This window comes from Symphalangus syndactylus, chromosome 1 (genome assembly GCF_028878055.3).
Source record: "Symphalangus syndactylus isolate Jambi chromosome 1, NHGRI_mSymSyn1-v2.1_pri, whole genome shotgun sequence".
NCBI classification, from domain to species: Eukaryota; Metazoa; Chordata; class Mammalia; order Primates; family Hylobatidae; genus Symphalangus; species Symphalangus syndactylus.
This window is the reverse complement of record NC_072423.2, coordinates 96,052,252-96,066,221: the sequence shown is the minus strand read 5'-3', so window position 1 is coordinate 96,066,221 and position 13,970 is coordinate 96,052,252. Positions and strand designations below refer to the sequence as shown.

At 49.6% G+C, this 13,970-nt stretch overlaps 1 protein-coding gene across 4 annotated transcripts in view; it reads right to left on the bottom strand.

Moving 5' to 3' along the window:
• Nucleotides 1–3,446: 3,446 nt before the first annotated feature.
• Nucleotides 3,447–13,970, bottom strand: part of KDM2A (lysine demethylase 2A) — a 152,973-nt gene continuing 142,449 nt past the window's right edge. For all 4 annotated transcript variants that reach the window (XM_055268062.2, XM_055268308.2, XM_055268150.2 and 1 more), the window contains 6 exons: nt 13,171–13,260; nt 10,742–11,454; nt 8,687–8,850; nt 7,935–8,093; nt 7,128–7,343; nt 3,447–6,672 (listed from right to left, as the gene is read on the bottom strand). In XM_055268062.2, coding sequence (XP_055124037.1) covers nt 6,491–6,672; nt 7,128–7,343; nt 7,935–8,093; nt 8,687–8,850; nt 10,742–11,454; nt 13,171–13,260 — 1,524 coding nt within the window. In that variant the 3' untranslated portion in view covers nt 3,447–6,490. The remainder of the gene's footprint in view (nt 6,673–7,127; nt 7,344–7,934; nt 8,094–8,686; nt 8,851–10,741; nt 11,455–13,170; nt 13,261–13,970) is intronic.

Below are 13,970 nucleotides of genomic sequence, written 5' to 3'. Positions count from 1 at the left end.
AATTAGCCGGGCGTGGTGGCGGGCGCCTGTAGTCCCAGCTACTCGGAGAGGCTGAGGCAGGAGAATGGCGTGAACTCGGGAGGTGGAGCTTGCCGTGAACCGAGATTGCGCCACTGCACTCCAGCCTGGGCGACAGAGCAAGACTCCGTCTCAAAACAAAACAAAACAAAAAAAACACTGAGATTTCCTTCTGGACCTGAGCTCTGAGAGTTGTGGCCTGGAAAGATGGTGAACAGACTGGTCTTTTTTTTTTTTTTTTTTTTTTTTTTTTTTTTTTTTTTTGAGACGGAGTCTCGCTCTGTCACCCAGGCTGGAGTGCAGTGGCGCGATCTCGGCTCACTGCAAGCTCCGCCTCCCGGGTTCATGCCATTCTCCTGCCTCAGCCTCTCCGAGTAGCTGGGACTACAGGCGCCCGCCACCACGCCCGGCTAATTTTTTGTATTTTTAGTAGAGACGGGGTTTCACCGTGGTCTCGATCTCCTGACCTTGTGATCCGCCCGCCTCGGCCTCCCAAAGTGCTGGGATTACAAGCGTGAGCCACCGCGCCCGGCCTAGACTGGTCTTTTTTTGAGACAGAGTCTCAACTGTGTCGCCCAGGCTGGAGTGCAGTGGCATGATCATGGTTCACTACAGGCTGAGGTGAGTCTCCTGCCTCAACCTCCTGAGTAGGTGGGAGTACAGGCACATGCCACCTTGTCTGGCTAATGTTTTGTTTTTTTTTTTTTTTGAGACGTAGTGTTGCTCTGTCACCCAGGCTGGAGTGCAGTGGTGCGATCTTGGCTCACTGCAACCTCTGCCTCCCAGATTGAAGCAATACTCCTGCCTCAGCCTCCCAAGTAGCTGGGATTACAGGCGCACGCCACCACGCCCAGCTAATTTTTGTATTATTAGTAGAGATGGGCTTCCACCATGTTGGTCAGGCTGGTCTGGAACTCCAGATCTCAGACGATCCACCTGCCTTGGCCTCCCAAAGTGCTGGGATTACAGGTGTGAGCCACCGGGCCTGGCTGTGTGTTTTTGTAGAGACAGGGTTTTGACATGTTGGCCAGGCTGGTCTTGAACTCCTGGCCTCAAGTGCCCCTCCCACCTTGGCCTCCCAAAGTGCTAGGATTATAGGCGTGAGTCACTGTGCCTGGCCTGACCCAGTCTAGAGTAAAGGAGGAGATGGTTTCCCAGAGAAAGTAATAGGTAAACCAAGTTAGGTGTACCAGATGGAGTGAACAGGGCATAGAAAGACCCAGAGATGGTGTTAATTGAAAAGTTGGCTATGAGTGGAGAGGAAGAGGGACAAATGGTGGGCAATGAAGCCTGAGGGCCAGGCAGCCTCATGGGCCACATTACATGCCACGTTCAGACTTTATCCTGAGATGAACACAATGAAGGGTTTTACGCAGGGGAGGGAAGTAGTCAAATCAGTCTTTTTTTTTTTTTTTTGAGATGGAGTCTCACTCTTGTCACCCAGGCTGGAGTACAAGGGTGTGATCTCAACTCACTGCAACCTCCACCTCCCGGGTTCAAGTGATTTTCCTGCCTCAGCTTCCCAAGTAGCTGGGATTACAGGCATGCGCCACCACACCAGGCTAATTTTTGTGTTTTTAGTAGAGACAGGGTTTCACCATGTTGGCCAGGCTGGTCTTGAACTCCTGACCTCTGGTGATCCGCCTGCCTTGGCCTCCCAATGTGCTGGGATTACAGGCATGAGCCACTGTGCCCAGCCAAATCAATCTTTTTTTTTTTTGAGACAGAGTCTCGCTCTGTCGCCCAGGCTGGAGTGCAGTGGCGCAATCTCGGCTCACTGCAAGCTCCGCCTCCCAGGTTCACGCCATCCTCCTGCCTCAGCCTCTCCGAGTAGCTAGGACTACAGGCGCCTGCCACCACGCCCGGCTAATTTTTTTGTATTTTTAGTAGAGACGGGTTTTCACCGTGGTCTCGATCTCCTGACCTTATGATCCGCCCGCCTTTGCCTCCCAAAGTGCTTGGATTACAAGCGTGAGCCACTGTGCCCGGCCAAATCAATCTTTTAAAATAAATGTCTGGCTACCAACATGGAGGACAGAGGGTTGGACCGGGGCCCTTGGGGCTTTTCCTGTGGTTGAGGTTCTAGACAGTGGTGGCTTCCACTAGGGTGGCAGGAATGAGATTAGTAAGAGGCAGATGGGTTTCTGAGATATTTAGGGGCAAAATTGACACTCTTCCTTCCCTGGAAACATCCAAACATGGCCACATCCATATCCGTCCTTGGGGGAACCAACATTAAATCAGCCCATTGTGCAACGCCTTGGTCCACTTCTAGACTGTGCTCCAGAATCAGAGATGGTCCTTTACTATCAGTTTGGGGAGTAGGATGGGCAGAGATCCCCAGATTCCTTTGGAGGTAGTGATGGAAGCCTGCTCAGGCCCTGCCAGATGGGACTGCAGCCCTCTTGAGAGTCAGAAGTCAGGTAAGGAGGCAGTTCTCTGGTAGCATCTGGCGCACACATTTAAAGACTGGAAACTTGGACTCAACATGCTGGGCGATGAGAAGCAGTAGGATGAGGTGGGAGACACGCTGGTCACAGCCTGCCTGGGCCAGACCCTGCTCAGTGACTTTCTGCAGCTTTAGCAGATGGAATTGGCCCTGGCTGATGGCTTGGCAGTTGTGGGGATGAAAGATTAGAGATGCCCCAGCCCATTCTAAGGAGTGAACCACTGGGTGCCTCTGCAGGGCTGCTCTTTTTGGGTGAGAGAATGTCAGGCAATCTCACACTTAAAATGTTCACATCCATTAATTGAAAAGTTGGCTATGAGTGGAGAGGAAGAGGGACAAATGGTGGGCAATGAAGCCTGAGGGCCTGGCAGCCTCATGGGCCACATTACATGCCACGTTCAGACTTTATCCTGAGATGAACACAATGAAGGGTTTTATGCAGGGGAGGGAAGTAGTAGTAGCCCACCTTGGGGCTGGGCGAGGTGGCTCATGCCTATAATCCCAGCACTCTGGGAGGAGGAGGCGAGCGGATTACCTGAGGTCAGGAGTTCAAGACCAGCCTGGCCAACATGGTGAAACCCCGTCTCTACAAAAATACACACACACACACACACACACACACAAATGAGCTAGACATGATGGTGAGTGCCTGTAATCCTAACTACTCCGGAGGCTGAGGCAGAAGAATCGCTTGAACCCGGGAGGTGGAAGCTGCAGTGAGCCGAGATTGTGCCCTTGCACTCCAGCCTGGGCAGACAGAGCGAGACTCCATCTCAAAAAAAAAAAAAAAGATGAAGTAAACGTTGTGTTTCTAGAAGCAAGTGCTGCTTTTTGGTGTTTAAAAAATAAGCTAAGGAAATCCAAGCAGTAAACATGCCCCCTAGTTCTGCTGCTGCTGCTGCTGAGAGTTCAAGCAAGGGCTCCTTGGCCTTAGCCTTCTGACTTACTTGCTCACACGCACACACCGAAGCAGAAAAGGTTTAGTTTTTGTTTTTAAAGCCTTTTTATTTTTAAAAAAAAAACAAAAACAAAAAACCCCCAAACAAAAACAAAACCTAAATTAAAATATTTCCCATTGGAGGCTATTTCTTTTTTTGTCTTTTAAAAATTTTATTACACAAATATCACCCATTCCCACGTGTCAGAGGAAAGATGTCCTTGCTCTCTCTAAAACCAATAGTGGAGAACTTTTGGAAAACAAAACAAAGTCCAACTAGCTTCCTCCTTCTCTGGCCCAAAATAACCTCAATGTGTCAACTGAGATAGCATAAGACTTATCCCCTTAATGCTTACATTTAATTTAAACTTTTTAGCACAACATTGGAGATTGACTCTAAATCAGCAACAAAAAAATATATATTTACAATATTTCTCCGAAAAACAAAAAACACAACCAAACCCTTTAAACATAAGTGACTTTAGGAGTTTTATTTATGGAGCAGTTATTTTTTTAATCACCAAGTGATTTTATATTATATATATATAAATTTTCTTCCTTTCCTTTGTGGTTTTTCGCCCCGGTGCTTGGAAAGATGGAGGCAGGGGTTCTGGTCCTGCAGTCTGAGGGCAGCCTCTCCTGGCAAGGCCGTGTCTAAGAGCAGATTGTAGGACATGCGATGGACTCCCCAGGTTCCTCTGTCCCCCAACAGAGACACTTCTTTCCTCCACATGGACCAACCCTCACCTCTAAAAACCATTTCCCCTCACAGTCCCAAAGAAAAGGAAAACCCAGCAAGGGCATGGTCCATCTGCTGCCTCTTCTGGGCTCCCTTTTCTGCTGACCAATTTACGTGCACGGTAAAAATGCATGTTTTTCCAAACCCCAAAAAAACAAACATAAAAACCAAAACCCAAAAGAAACCATTGGCTTGGAAATTTCTGTGGATGAAATGTCCCAAAGTCAGAGGCACTCTCCCGGCACAATCCCTGCTCTGAAGGGGTCTCTCCACCTCCCCTTTTATAAAAAGACAACAAAATAAAACAAAGTAATCTTTTCAGTATTTTCCACAGGAGCAACCAAAGAAAAAGGCAGGAAGCTTCCAATTACAGGTCATTAACAATAATAAGGTTTTTGCTCAATACCCAGGGTTCTTTACAGAGAAGTTCCCCTAACTGAGGCACTCTGGAATAAGTCACTGGCATTTCCTCAAAGTTTCAACCCCAGATTATTGGGGTCTGGAGACCAATGGAAGTGGGCAGAGGGTCATGGGAGCAGACTGCTGTTTGTAAGGTGCAGCCAAAATATTCAGCAGATTGGAAGAAACAGACAAAATGCCACCCCCTACCAGGACCCAGTTTCTTCTAAGGCCAGTTAATGCCAGGGTCAAAACTGGCCTAGGTGGCAAAGAGGGGACCACTCTGCCTCTATTGCTTTGGAAGTGGCAAGGGTGCAGTTGGCGTCTCTCTTCTCAGTGGCTCACACTTCAGACCCCTGGTGCCTGGGCTCCATTCCCTACCTCTGTAGGGCTTCAGGAAGAGGAAAGCCTGAGACTGGGCTACAGGAAGAGGGCCAGAAAGGGACAAGGATGGAGGACCAGAAGGTGGGGCGGGGGTGGGGAGAAGAAGAGGTTGTGCTATCAGTATCCTTACAGAGGGGGAGCAGAGTGCAAATTTGCATCAATCATTTATAAGCTCTTGCCATAGGCTGCTGCTACTGAGCATCTCCTCACACACTTAAAAATACTGACCCAAAAGAAATGCCGACCTTTCTTTCTTTCTTTTTTTTTTAAAGTGCAAAAAGCTCTCTGCTGCCCTAGAGAGAGGATCTTTGGACAGGCCGTTCAATGCAAAGTAAAAGGGGGCAGCTGATGGGGCTTGACAAAGGGTGGTGGAGCGGGAGACACCATGCTCCCCTCCCTCCCTCCCTCCACACACACACGCGGAATACACTCAGCCACACACACAGAGGCACATGCACACCCCCTTCCATGGCTGCAGGCAGAGGGCAGGTGACTGGCTTCTAAGCAGGACCCCCTGACTGCCCTGAAAGGTCAGTGAGCCACTGGGGCTAGACACAGGCCTGGGCTCGGGGAACTCCGCTAAACCAGAGGCCTGGAGGAGCCTGGCTGGGAGGCAGGTTGGGGCTTGGCCCAGTCCTCTGCCGCCTCCAGCTTGGGGGAGATAGGCTGCTCCCTCTGAGGACGTGCATCCTGGGAAAGCCTTCTTCAGGCAGAATGAAGACACATGGAAAAGGGCAGTCAGTGGGAGGCAAACGAGAGAGGGGGAACAAGGAGATGGTGCCTGTCTCAGAATCCACTTGGGTAGCAACGAAATGGGTGTGTCCCTGGGGTAGACAGTTCCAGCTCCTCTGAAGAGCTTCAACCCCAATAAGTGCAATAAGGACCTCATAGAGACTAGCAAGTAAGTCGGGTAGGCTGGGGTGGGAAACCTAATTATGTGAACGAGCATGAGTGCTGGGCAGAACCAAGCTCAAGGGAGAGGAAAGGAGGGAGAGCACAGTTAAGGACGTGAGGTTTGGGACATCTCAACAGCACCAGTGTGATCGGCACGGGTCTGGGACTCCTGGGGCTGCTGGCCCCTCCTGCGCAAGCCGGGAGAGTGTGATGGAGGAGAGACACGCACTGGACACCACAAGAACCTGGCCATGGAGACAGGGCTGCTTTCTTCCCTGGGAGTTTGCTCAGAACCAGGCACTGCTGGGGACCATGGATGGGGAGGAGGGGCACAGGGCCCAGTGCAGATGAAGTTTGCACAAACACCCCAAACTGAGAGCCCGGCCTCCTGGCAGGCGAGTAAGCGAGCAGGCGCCTCGACAGCACAGCCTGTGCTTTCCCCTCAGATCAATCTGCTACTCCCTTTTCCTTAGGAGGGAGAGGAGCAGGCAGGTAAGCCTGGTGTCCACCACCCTCTCTGCCCCACCTGTACAGGAAGGGCTCAAGGGACAGGAGAGCAGAGAGGGAGTGTGACGCTGGCCTCAGAGCCCGTGCAGGGTCGAGGAGAGGCTCTCCTCGGTGGGGAGTCAGGGGAAGATGGGTTTCCTGTTGAGTCTGGGCTGGGTGTGTCTTAGCTGATCTTCTGTATCAGCTTCTCGTCAGACAGGCAGTAGAGGCTGTTGATGGACAAGTCTGAGATGAAGTGCTCGCAGGCTTTTCGAGTGATCTGCTTGCATCCTCGAAGGTCGATCAAGGTGACGTTGGCAATGCGCCGTAGGTAGATCAGGGTCTGGTCTGTCAATTTATTGCAACCTGTCGGGAAAGTGGACATGACAGTGCTCACATACACACAACCTTCCTCTGCCATTCAATTCCTGTAGCCGTCTTTCCTTCAAAATGCTAAACAAAAGCCCTCTTTGTCCCACAACTACCTGGCTCAGAGACCAGAAGTGCCATCAGCAGCACCTCTAAAGGGATCCTGCTGCCTCACTCCCATCATCATATGACAACAAGCACAAGGGCTGCAAGGCTGACCAAACTCCAGCTGGATGTTGGCTGCGTACACAGGCAACCGACTTAACTACTCCAGGCCTCAGTCCCCCATCAGTTAAAAAAGGGATAGAAATCCATGTCCTTGTCCAGATGTGAAGAAACGAGCTAATGTGGGTCAATCAACAGACCCAAGGTCATTCTGGTTTACTGATCAAGTTCCAGGGAAGGCTGCAGGCAGGGGGCACCGCTGATTATGAACAACTGTAGCGGCATACCTGCCATATTGAGCTCTGTGAGAGAGTAGCGAGTGGAAGACCCGACAGCAGTGAGTAGATTGGAGGACTGATCTGTAAGGTGGCTGCAGTGACTGAGGTCGAGTCGAGACAGGAGGGGCATGTGGCGAATGATGAGGCGAAGCGTGGCATCTGTGATGTCAAGGCCTGCCAGCCGGAAGTCGGTCATGTTCCGGAGCTTGCTGCGATTGTCCTGACCTGTACAGGCAAGAGAAGAGCCTAGAGCAAAACTCTCAATTCTCTAATCCAGTTTCAAGGCTCCAGGCAGCAACAGCTACTTGCTGGCCAGGCCCCCTTGAAGGGGTTAAGTAGAACTGCCCACACCCAGCCCTGCCTTCAGGGTGTGAGCACTGTGTGTAGGCAGTTTCTAAGAAACCAGACAAGTTTTCTTTCTTCTCAAGCTGCTAGATTATGCCTCATGCACACAGCAAAAGGCTATGTGCAGAATGCTCCTCCCCTTCCAATACCACCACACTTTTCTAGACCATCATGCAAATAGCTTTTGACTCCACCTCAACCATAAAGCCTTCTCAGACTTTTTCAGGCTTACACTCTCTGGGTCCCAAGCTCCACCAACTCACAAAATGGACTTACTCCATTGTTTGTAGGTAGTTATCTGCTTATAGTTACCCTATTCTTGTACATAGTCCATCATTCTGTTTTCATTTTGTGCTCTTCTGTTCTTCCACAGCATCATTTCTGAGACTACCTTAGCTTCTGAGGATGAGGTCTGTTTGGAAGACAAAGCTACCGCAAGACAAGCACAGAGAAGTCAGGCCCAGAGCATACCTGGTTTATCAGCTGGTGGAGTAAGCAAGTCCCGAATTTGAGGGTCCTTGATTCCTACTGCCCACCGAAGATCAAGGGTCCTGAGAAGGGGGCAGCTGGAGGTGCTGAGGGCAGAGACTGCAGACCAGGAGCAGCCTGCTAGGAGGAGGTCTTTCAGTCCTGCAATGGACGGAATGAGACACGTAATAATACACTGTTTCCCAGCATACTCAGAGCCGTAACGATCTGAGCAAGGTGAACAAACTTCCAGTCTAACAGGAGAGAAGAATCTATGCCTAATCTTTTAGTCATCCAGCTCAAAGATTTCCATGGTATCCTATACTACATCTTCTAGCTTTAGTGGTAAATTGATTGATTAGTTCCCACCAGAGCAATACAAGGAGTGACTTCCTGTCTTTCCATGTGCTCAAAATGCTGAAGAGAACAAGGGCTTATAAGGAGCTGACCAAAGTAACATCTGACTCAAATTTCCTCTTTAGTGGTTATGCTGAGGAGAACTGCAGGGCTGGCAGCAACACTGATTCCGTTCTCTTTGCTGTCCACTGCAGTGATTGGCCTGCCAGTCCAGAGTGCTGCCTGGGAGACTGGCACTTAAGATGGCCCTGGGTAAACCTCTTGCTAAGCAACAATGGCATGGGACTGCTGCCCTACACTGCCCACAAGTGATGCTAAGAAGCACTGCCAATAACGCAACTTTTCTTGCCCGCTTCTTCTGGGCCCCTGGAAAGACAGCGGCAGGGCTGCTCACTTACCTGGCAGCCTATTGACGAGCCATGTCAGTTGCTTTTTAGAGATGTTGGTCCAGCTGAGGTCAAGGCTGACTGGCTGCCTCTTGATGATGCCACTGAGGGCCTGGGGCACAATGGCCTTACACCTACTCAAGTCAATTTTTGTCCAAAGTCTCTTGTCGCAGCACCTGTGATAGAAGGGAAGAGAACTCGCCTTCATGAACTTGATCAGTGGAGCTCTCATCACAGGCTGTTTATGGCTTCTGGGAAAAGCAGAGCACCTGGAGGCCCGTTCTTCTACAAGTGTACAGGGATCACACCGTATCATTTTTTGCCTCACAGAATAGGCAAAAAATTGCCTTGAACTCTACAACAACTATACGCTTTGCAAACTTGTATGTTGATAGTATATAACTTGACCACTTTACCCTGATTTATTCTGGAGTGTTTGAGAACACAACAGTTGTTAGGGACCCACAGCAAGCAAGTCTATAACTCCTTCATCTGCATTAAAATGGCATGGTTCCTGCTGAAGTGTATATAAGGGAGCCTCTTAAAGTTTCTAGACTTCTTACTGTCTAAAGCTAAGAAAGCCTGCTCCATTCCCTCGTCAGTCACTCGCAGCTGCCTGAAATGCGGGGTGCTACTCAGCACATCCACAATTCACCCTGCCTTCAGCCCATTACTGTATCAGGTCAAAAGAGGCTCTTTATCAGGCTTACAGAGTCCTCTCCCACCCTCAAGTTCTGCCTCAGTGCTATCCTGACATTTTCTAGCCAGGCCAGACCAGAACTGAAAGGGATAGGCCTGGCTTTCCACTGCAGTCTACAAATCTACAGGCCACAAACCACAACATGCTGGCTTCCATTTAATATTTTATAGCCCCTGCCCCTCAGCCTGGTTGGCAGGGGAAGAGAGACAGCACATAATGGGAATCTGATGTGCCTTGCCCTGAAAACCAAGAGGTAGAGCCAAGCAGTCCTACTAGCCCTAGACAGAGAAATATTAAGGAGAATTTAGATACACTATACATTAATTCAGATTTGGGAAATAAACTCATGTTTGCAAAGAATAGGGTCTATTTAGAGACTGAAACAATTTTACCAGTGGCACATGAAGCTTCTATGGCAGAAGCAAGCTGCTGACAATACAGCAGATTTTGCTGCTCTAAACTCGAGCATGCATCAGAGTCCCCTGGAGGAGCGCCTGTTAAAGCAGACTGCTGAGCCCATCCAAGAGGTTCTGATTTAAGAGGCCTATGAGGGTCCTGACAGTTGACATTTCTAAAAAGTTCCTGAGTGAATGCCATTGGTCAGGACACCACACTACTGTAATAGGATGTGTGGTGACCCAGATAAAAAGGATATACCTAGACTAAATATATACCAGAGTTTAAGGAAAAAGCAACAATGCCCAATGGGAAGCTCCTGGTTCATCATCACTAGGAATTTTTTCCCCCAAGTGTCTGTCCAACTTAAGAAGAAGAAATGGTAGCTCTCATTAAGGAAGCTTCAAAACTGGACTCTGCTTGCTGGAAAAGGGAATTCTGATCCAGGTTTGGGGGGATGAGCATTAAAACTGAAGAAAAATGTAAGCACCTTCAAATTCATCTTGAAAACCATGCCCACTTCTCTCACTGAATGGAGAGGTAATTGAGTCAGGGGCTTAAGTGAGGTTATCTGTGTTACCAGCACCAGAAGAGTGACTAGAACATCATAGGCTCTCAACGAACACGTGATGAGTTCAGCTGACTTGAGGAGGCAATTTTCAGCCAGCAAGACTCTCAAGTTTTAGCACAGACTACAAATCTATCCCCCAAATCAGTCTCTCTCCCCATAACAAAGACACATGGGAAAGTATAGAGCAGGGCCAGGAGGCAAATGGCCAGTTCCCTAATGACATCTGCGGGTACTACAGGCTACATCTTTAAACAGGACCCAAAGTTTGGGAAAAAGGGTCAATTCACTCCTCATAAGACCCCACAGGCTTTCAGATGCCAAGGTGCATGCTGTTCTCATATGGAAAGCCTGCCACCTACTCCCATACCCCTAATTCCTGACCCCCTGAATCCCTGCTCACCATTTATACCACGTCTTGCACACTCGCATACATTCACAAAGTTCTCTGCGGCTGAGGTAGCGGAAGACAGACATCCAGACCTCCCGCTGCATCCAGCTTTCGTCTCCATCCTGAGCCCAACTGCCCCGGCCATTCAGCCTGGCTGCACCCCCCTCCTCTGCACTGTCATCTTCCTCCTCCTCCTCCTCCTCTTCCTCCTCCTCTCCCCCCAGCCCCTCCTCATCCCCACGCTGGGGGGTTCGGGCTGGGCAGTGCTGCACTAGCACACGGGGGGAATGGCGAAGGTTGGCAGAGGAGGCCGTGATGGCCTGCAGCTTGGGCACAATGGATGTCCCGTGGAGCTCTTTGGTGGGCCTCTGTAGCGTGACAGTGAGGTACGATCCCCGGATCTTGGCTTTCTCAACTTCAGACAGCTCCTTTTTGCCGCTGGGATTGTTCTCCTTTTCCCGTACCATGGTGCGCTCTGTGGCCTGCAGCCGCAGCAACTGCCGCCGTTTGAAGCGCTCATCGCGGCTGGCACTGTGGTGGTCGCTGGGGCCAGCCCCAGGGGATGACCGAGTCACCATACCCCGGGGGGAAACCGGGTCATGGATGAGCTGCAGCATGGAAGTGGGTGAATGAGGCGGGGGCGTGAGAGGCTCATCGCAGCTCCGCAGGGGCCGCAGGACTTTGGCTTGCACAGCTTCTTCGTCACTCTCTTCCATTTTCCGCTTCTGCAAAACAGGCCCAGAAAAGCAACATCAGTGCTTCCTTTCTTCCAAACCTTCTGAACAGACAGGGTGGACCTCCCTTGCTCTCAGGGGACCAGAGAGAAGAAAGGTCACTGTTGGAGAGGGGGTCATTCCCTCAGAGTCGGCCCAGGCTCGTCTCCAACTCCTGGGCTCAAGTGATCCGCCTGCCTTGGCCTCCCAAAGTGCTGGAATTATAGGTGTGAGCCATTGCACCTGGCCTGACCATTTTTAATTGCGTCTCTGACTTACCTCTTTCACCCAAGAGACGTATTTCTGTTTCATGGTGGAAAAAGCCCACGTATACCATTTGAACTAAGATCCTGAGTCTGACAGTGGTAAACACCATTGGCTTCTAGCTCTACCACAGTCTAAGTTTGACTCCGTCAGGCTGCATCTTCCACTCCATCCCCCACGTGAATAATAACGCAGAGAACAAGATCCTCTGTGAGAAACTGGGTTGCTACAGAGAGATTCACTCAGGATTATGGTGAGGAATCCCACAAGAGCCCCCAACTTTATCTGTTGCATTTGTGCTCTCCAGATACTTGTCCTTCTTGGAGCCCACTATGATTATGCTATGACAAAGCCCAGTAAACATGTTCCACTAGGAACCATATCAGTAGTTCAGGTTTTTTGCAAGGAGACGTTTTATGTCTCTAAGCAACAACCGTGGTCTCTGCTCCTTTTCCTCCTTACATTATGGTTGGAAGAAAATGACCACCTTTTGGATGCTACCTTTTCCAATGTATTAGAAGGTAATACTAAAACATAGCCATCTGCCAACACATCTGCTACAGCAGAGATGCAAACACTCAACATCACTAGTGAAGACACACGTAAAGGCCACTAGTGCAAGAACTTAGGAGAACTTTGGCCCTAGTCAACTTCAAAAATCCTTGCCCTCAAAGACAAATAGATTGAAAAATTCAACTATCTTAGTATCCAAGTGGGAATAAATAAAAAGGTAAGAAAATTCCCTTCTGCCCCCTTCCCCGCTCCTGTGCAAGGGTCCTTGAAGACTGGCACTTGGAAAGCCATCTCCTCCTGTAGGTGTCCACAGCTGGTCTTGCCTTGTCACCTTGAGTAACTACAGTCCTTTTGGCCCTTTGACATTATTGGCAACCACTGGTCAGCAACCTCAGCTCCTTTGGGCCAAGGTCATAGCACTGGTCCTCTCTGGGGGAGGGGCTGCCTCCACATGACACATTTGGGCATGTGGGATAGGCAGGGCAGGGTTTTCTGCCAGGCCACAAAAGTGAAGATGACAAAAATGTGAACCTGCTTAACTGGAAGCTCAAGTACACTGCTGCACTCACTGGCTGCCTCAGGCCACTGCCTCTCCTCTAGTTAACATTCCTCAGGAGGGATCCTACTCACCTAATTTCTCTCCTCAAATAGCCCAGCCGTGGTTCCTCTCTTTGTAGGGCCCCAGAGTATAAAAGGACCTTAGGAATTTGCAGATCCCAAGTGGAACAATATTTAGTAATACAAAACACAATGCTACAAACTCTAACAAAGAAAATACTAAAAACTAACCAAAGGAAAAACATACCAAACCAAACAAAAATAATCTCCTAGGTCAGAGAAACCGTGTGAACACTAATGCAAAGGCAACCGTGTAGCAATCCCCCACATTTGACTCCCCCACATTTGATGCCTCCTTTCTGTCACAGTGCAAATCTGGTAAGGTTCCTTTACCTGGGCTTTCTCTGAGCTGTCCTCCTGGTAGCACTTTGGACATTCCCAGCAATTTGGCAATTCTTCGTTAAGCAACCCCTCTCCATCCATCTATAGGAAGACAGAGATGTTTTTAAAAGCCTGTCTCTCAAGCTTCCTTTATCCAACAATAACACAGTTGGGAAGAATTACTCATTTCTCAACAACATTGGTCCATAAAGGGAGAAAAACTGTGAGCAATCCAGCCCCAAATAGCCAATGGTGCTGAACCTGATCTTGACAGTGGGGCACAGGTTCTGATAGCTGGGGTTTAGGGACTAATGCTCTAGTCTCTGTGACTCAGTGTTCTCCACTGTAAAATGCTGGCTGATATTACCTTCAGTTTCCCTCAGGAACTAATACACAGAGATACAACAATATAATTGCCAGAGATACAACAAAACCCACCTTATAGGGTTGTGGTGAAGATTAAATTATTCATTGTGTAAAGAATTTAACAAAGTACTTTTTTTTTTTTTTTTGAGACAGAGTCTCGCTCTGTCGCCCAGGCTGGAGTGCAGTGGTGCGATCTCAGCTCACTGCAGGCTCCGCCCCCTGGGGTTCATGCCATTCTCCTGCCTCAGCCTCCCGAGTAGCTGGGACTACAGGCGCCCGCCACCTCGCCCGGCTAATTTTTTGTATTTTTAGTAGAGACGGGGTTTCACTGTGTTAGCCAGGATGGTCTCGATCTCCTGACCTCGTGATCCACCCACCTCGGCCTCCCAAAGTGCTGGGATTACAGGCGTGAGCCACCGCGCCCGGCCGGTTTAACAAAGTACTTG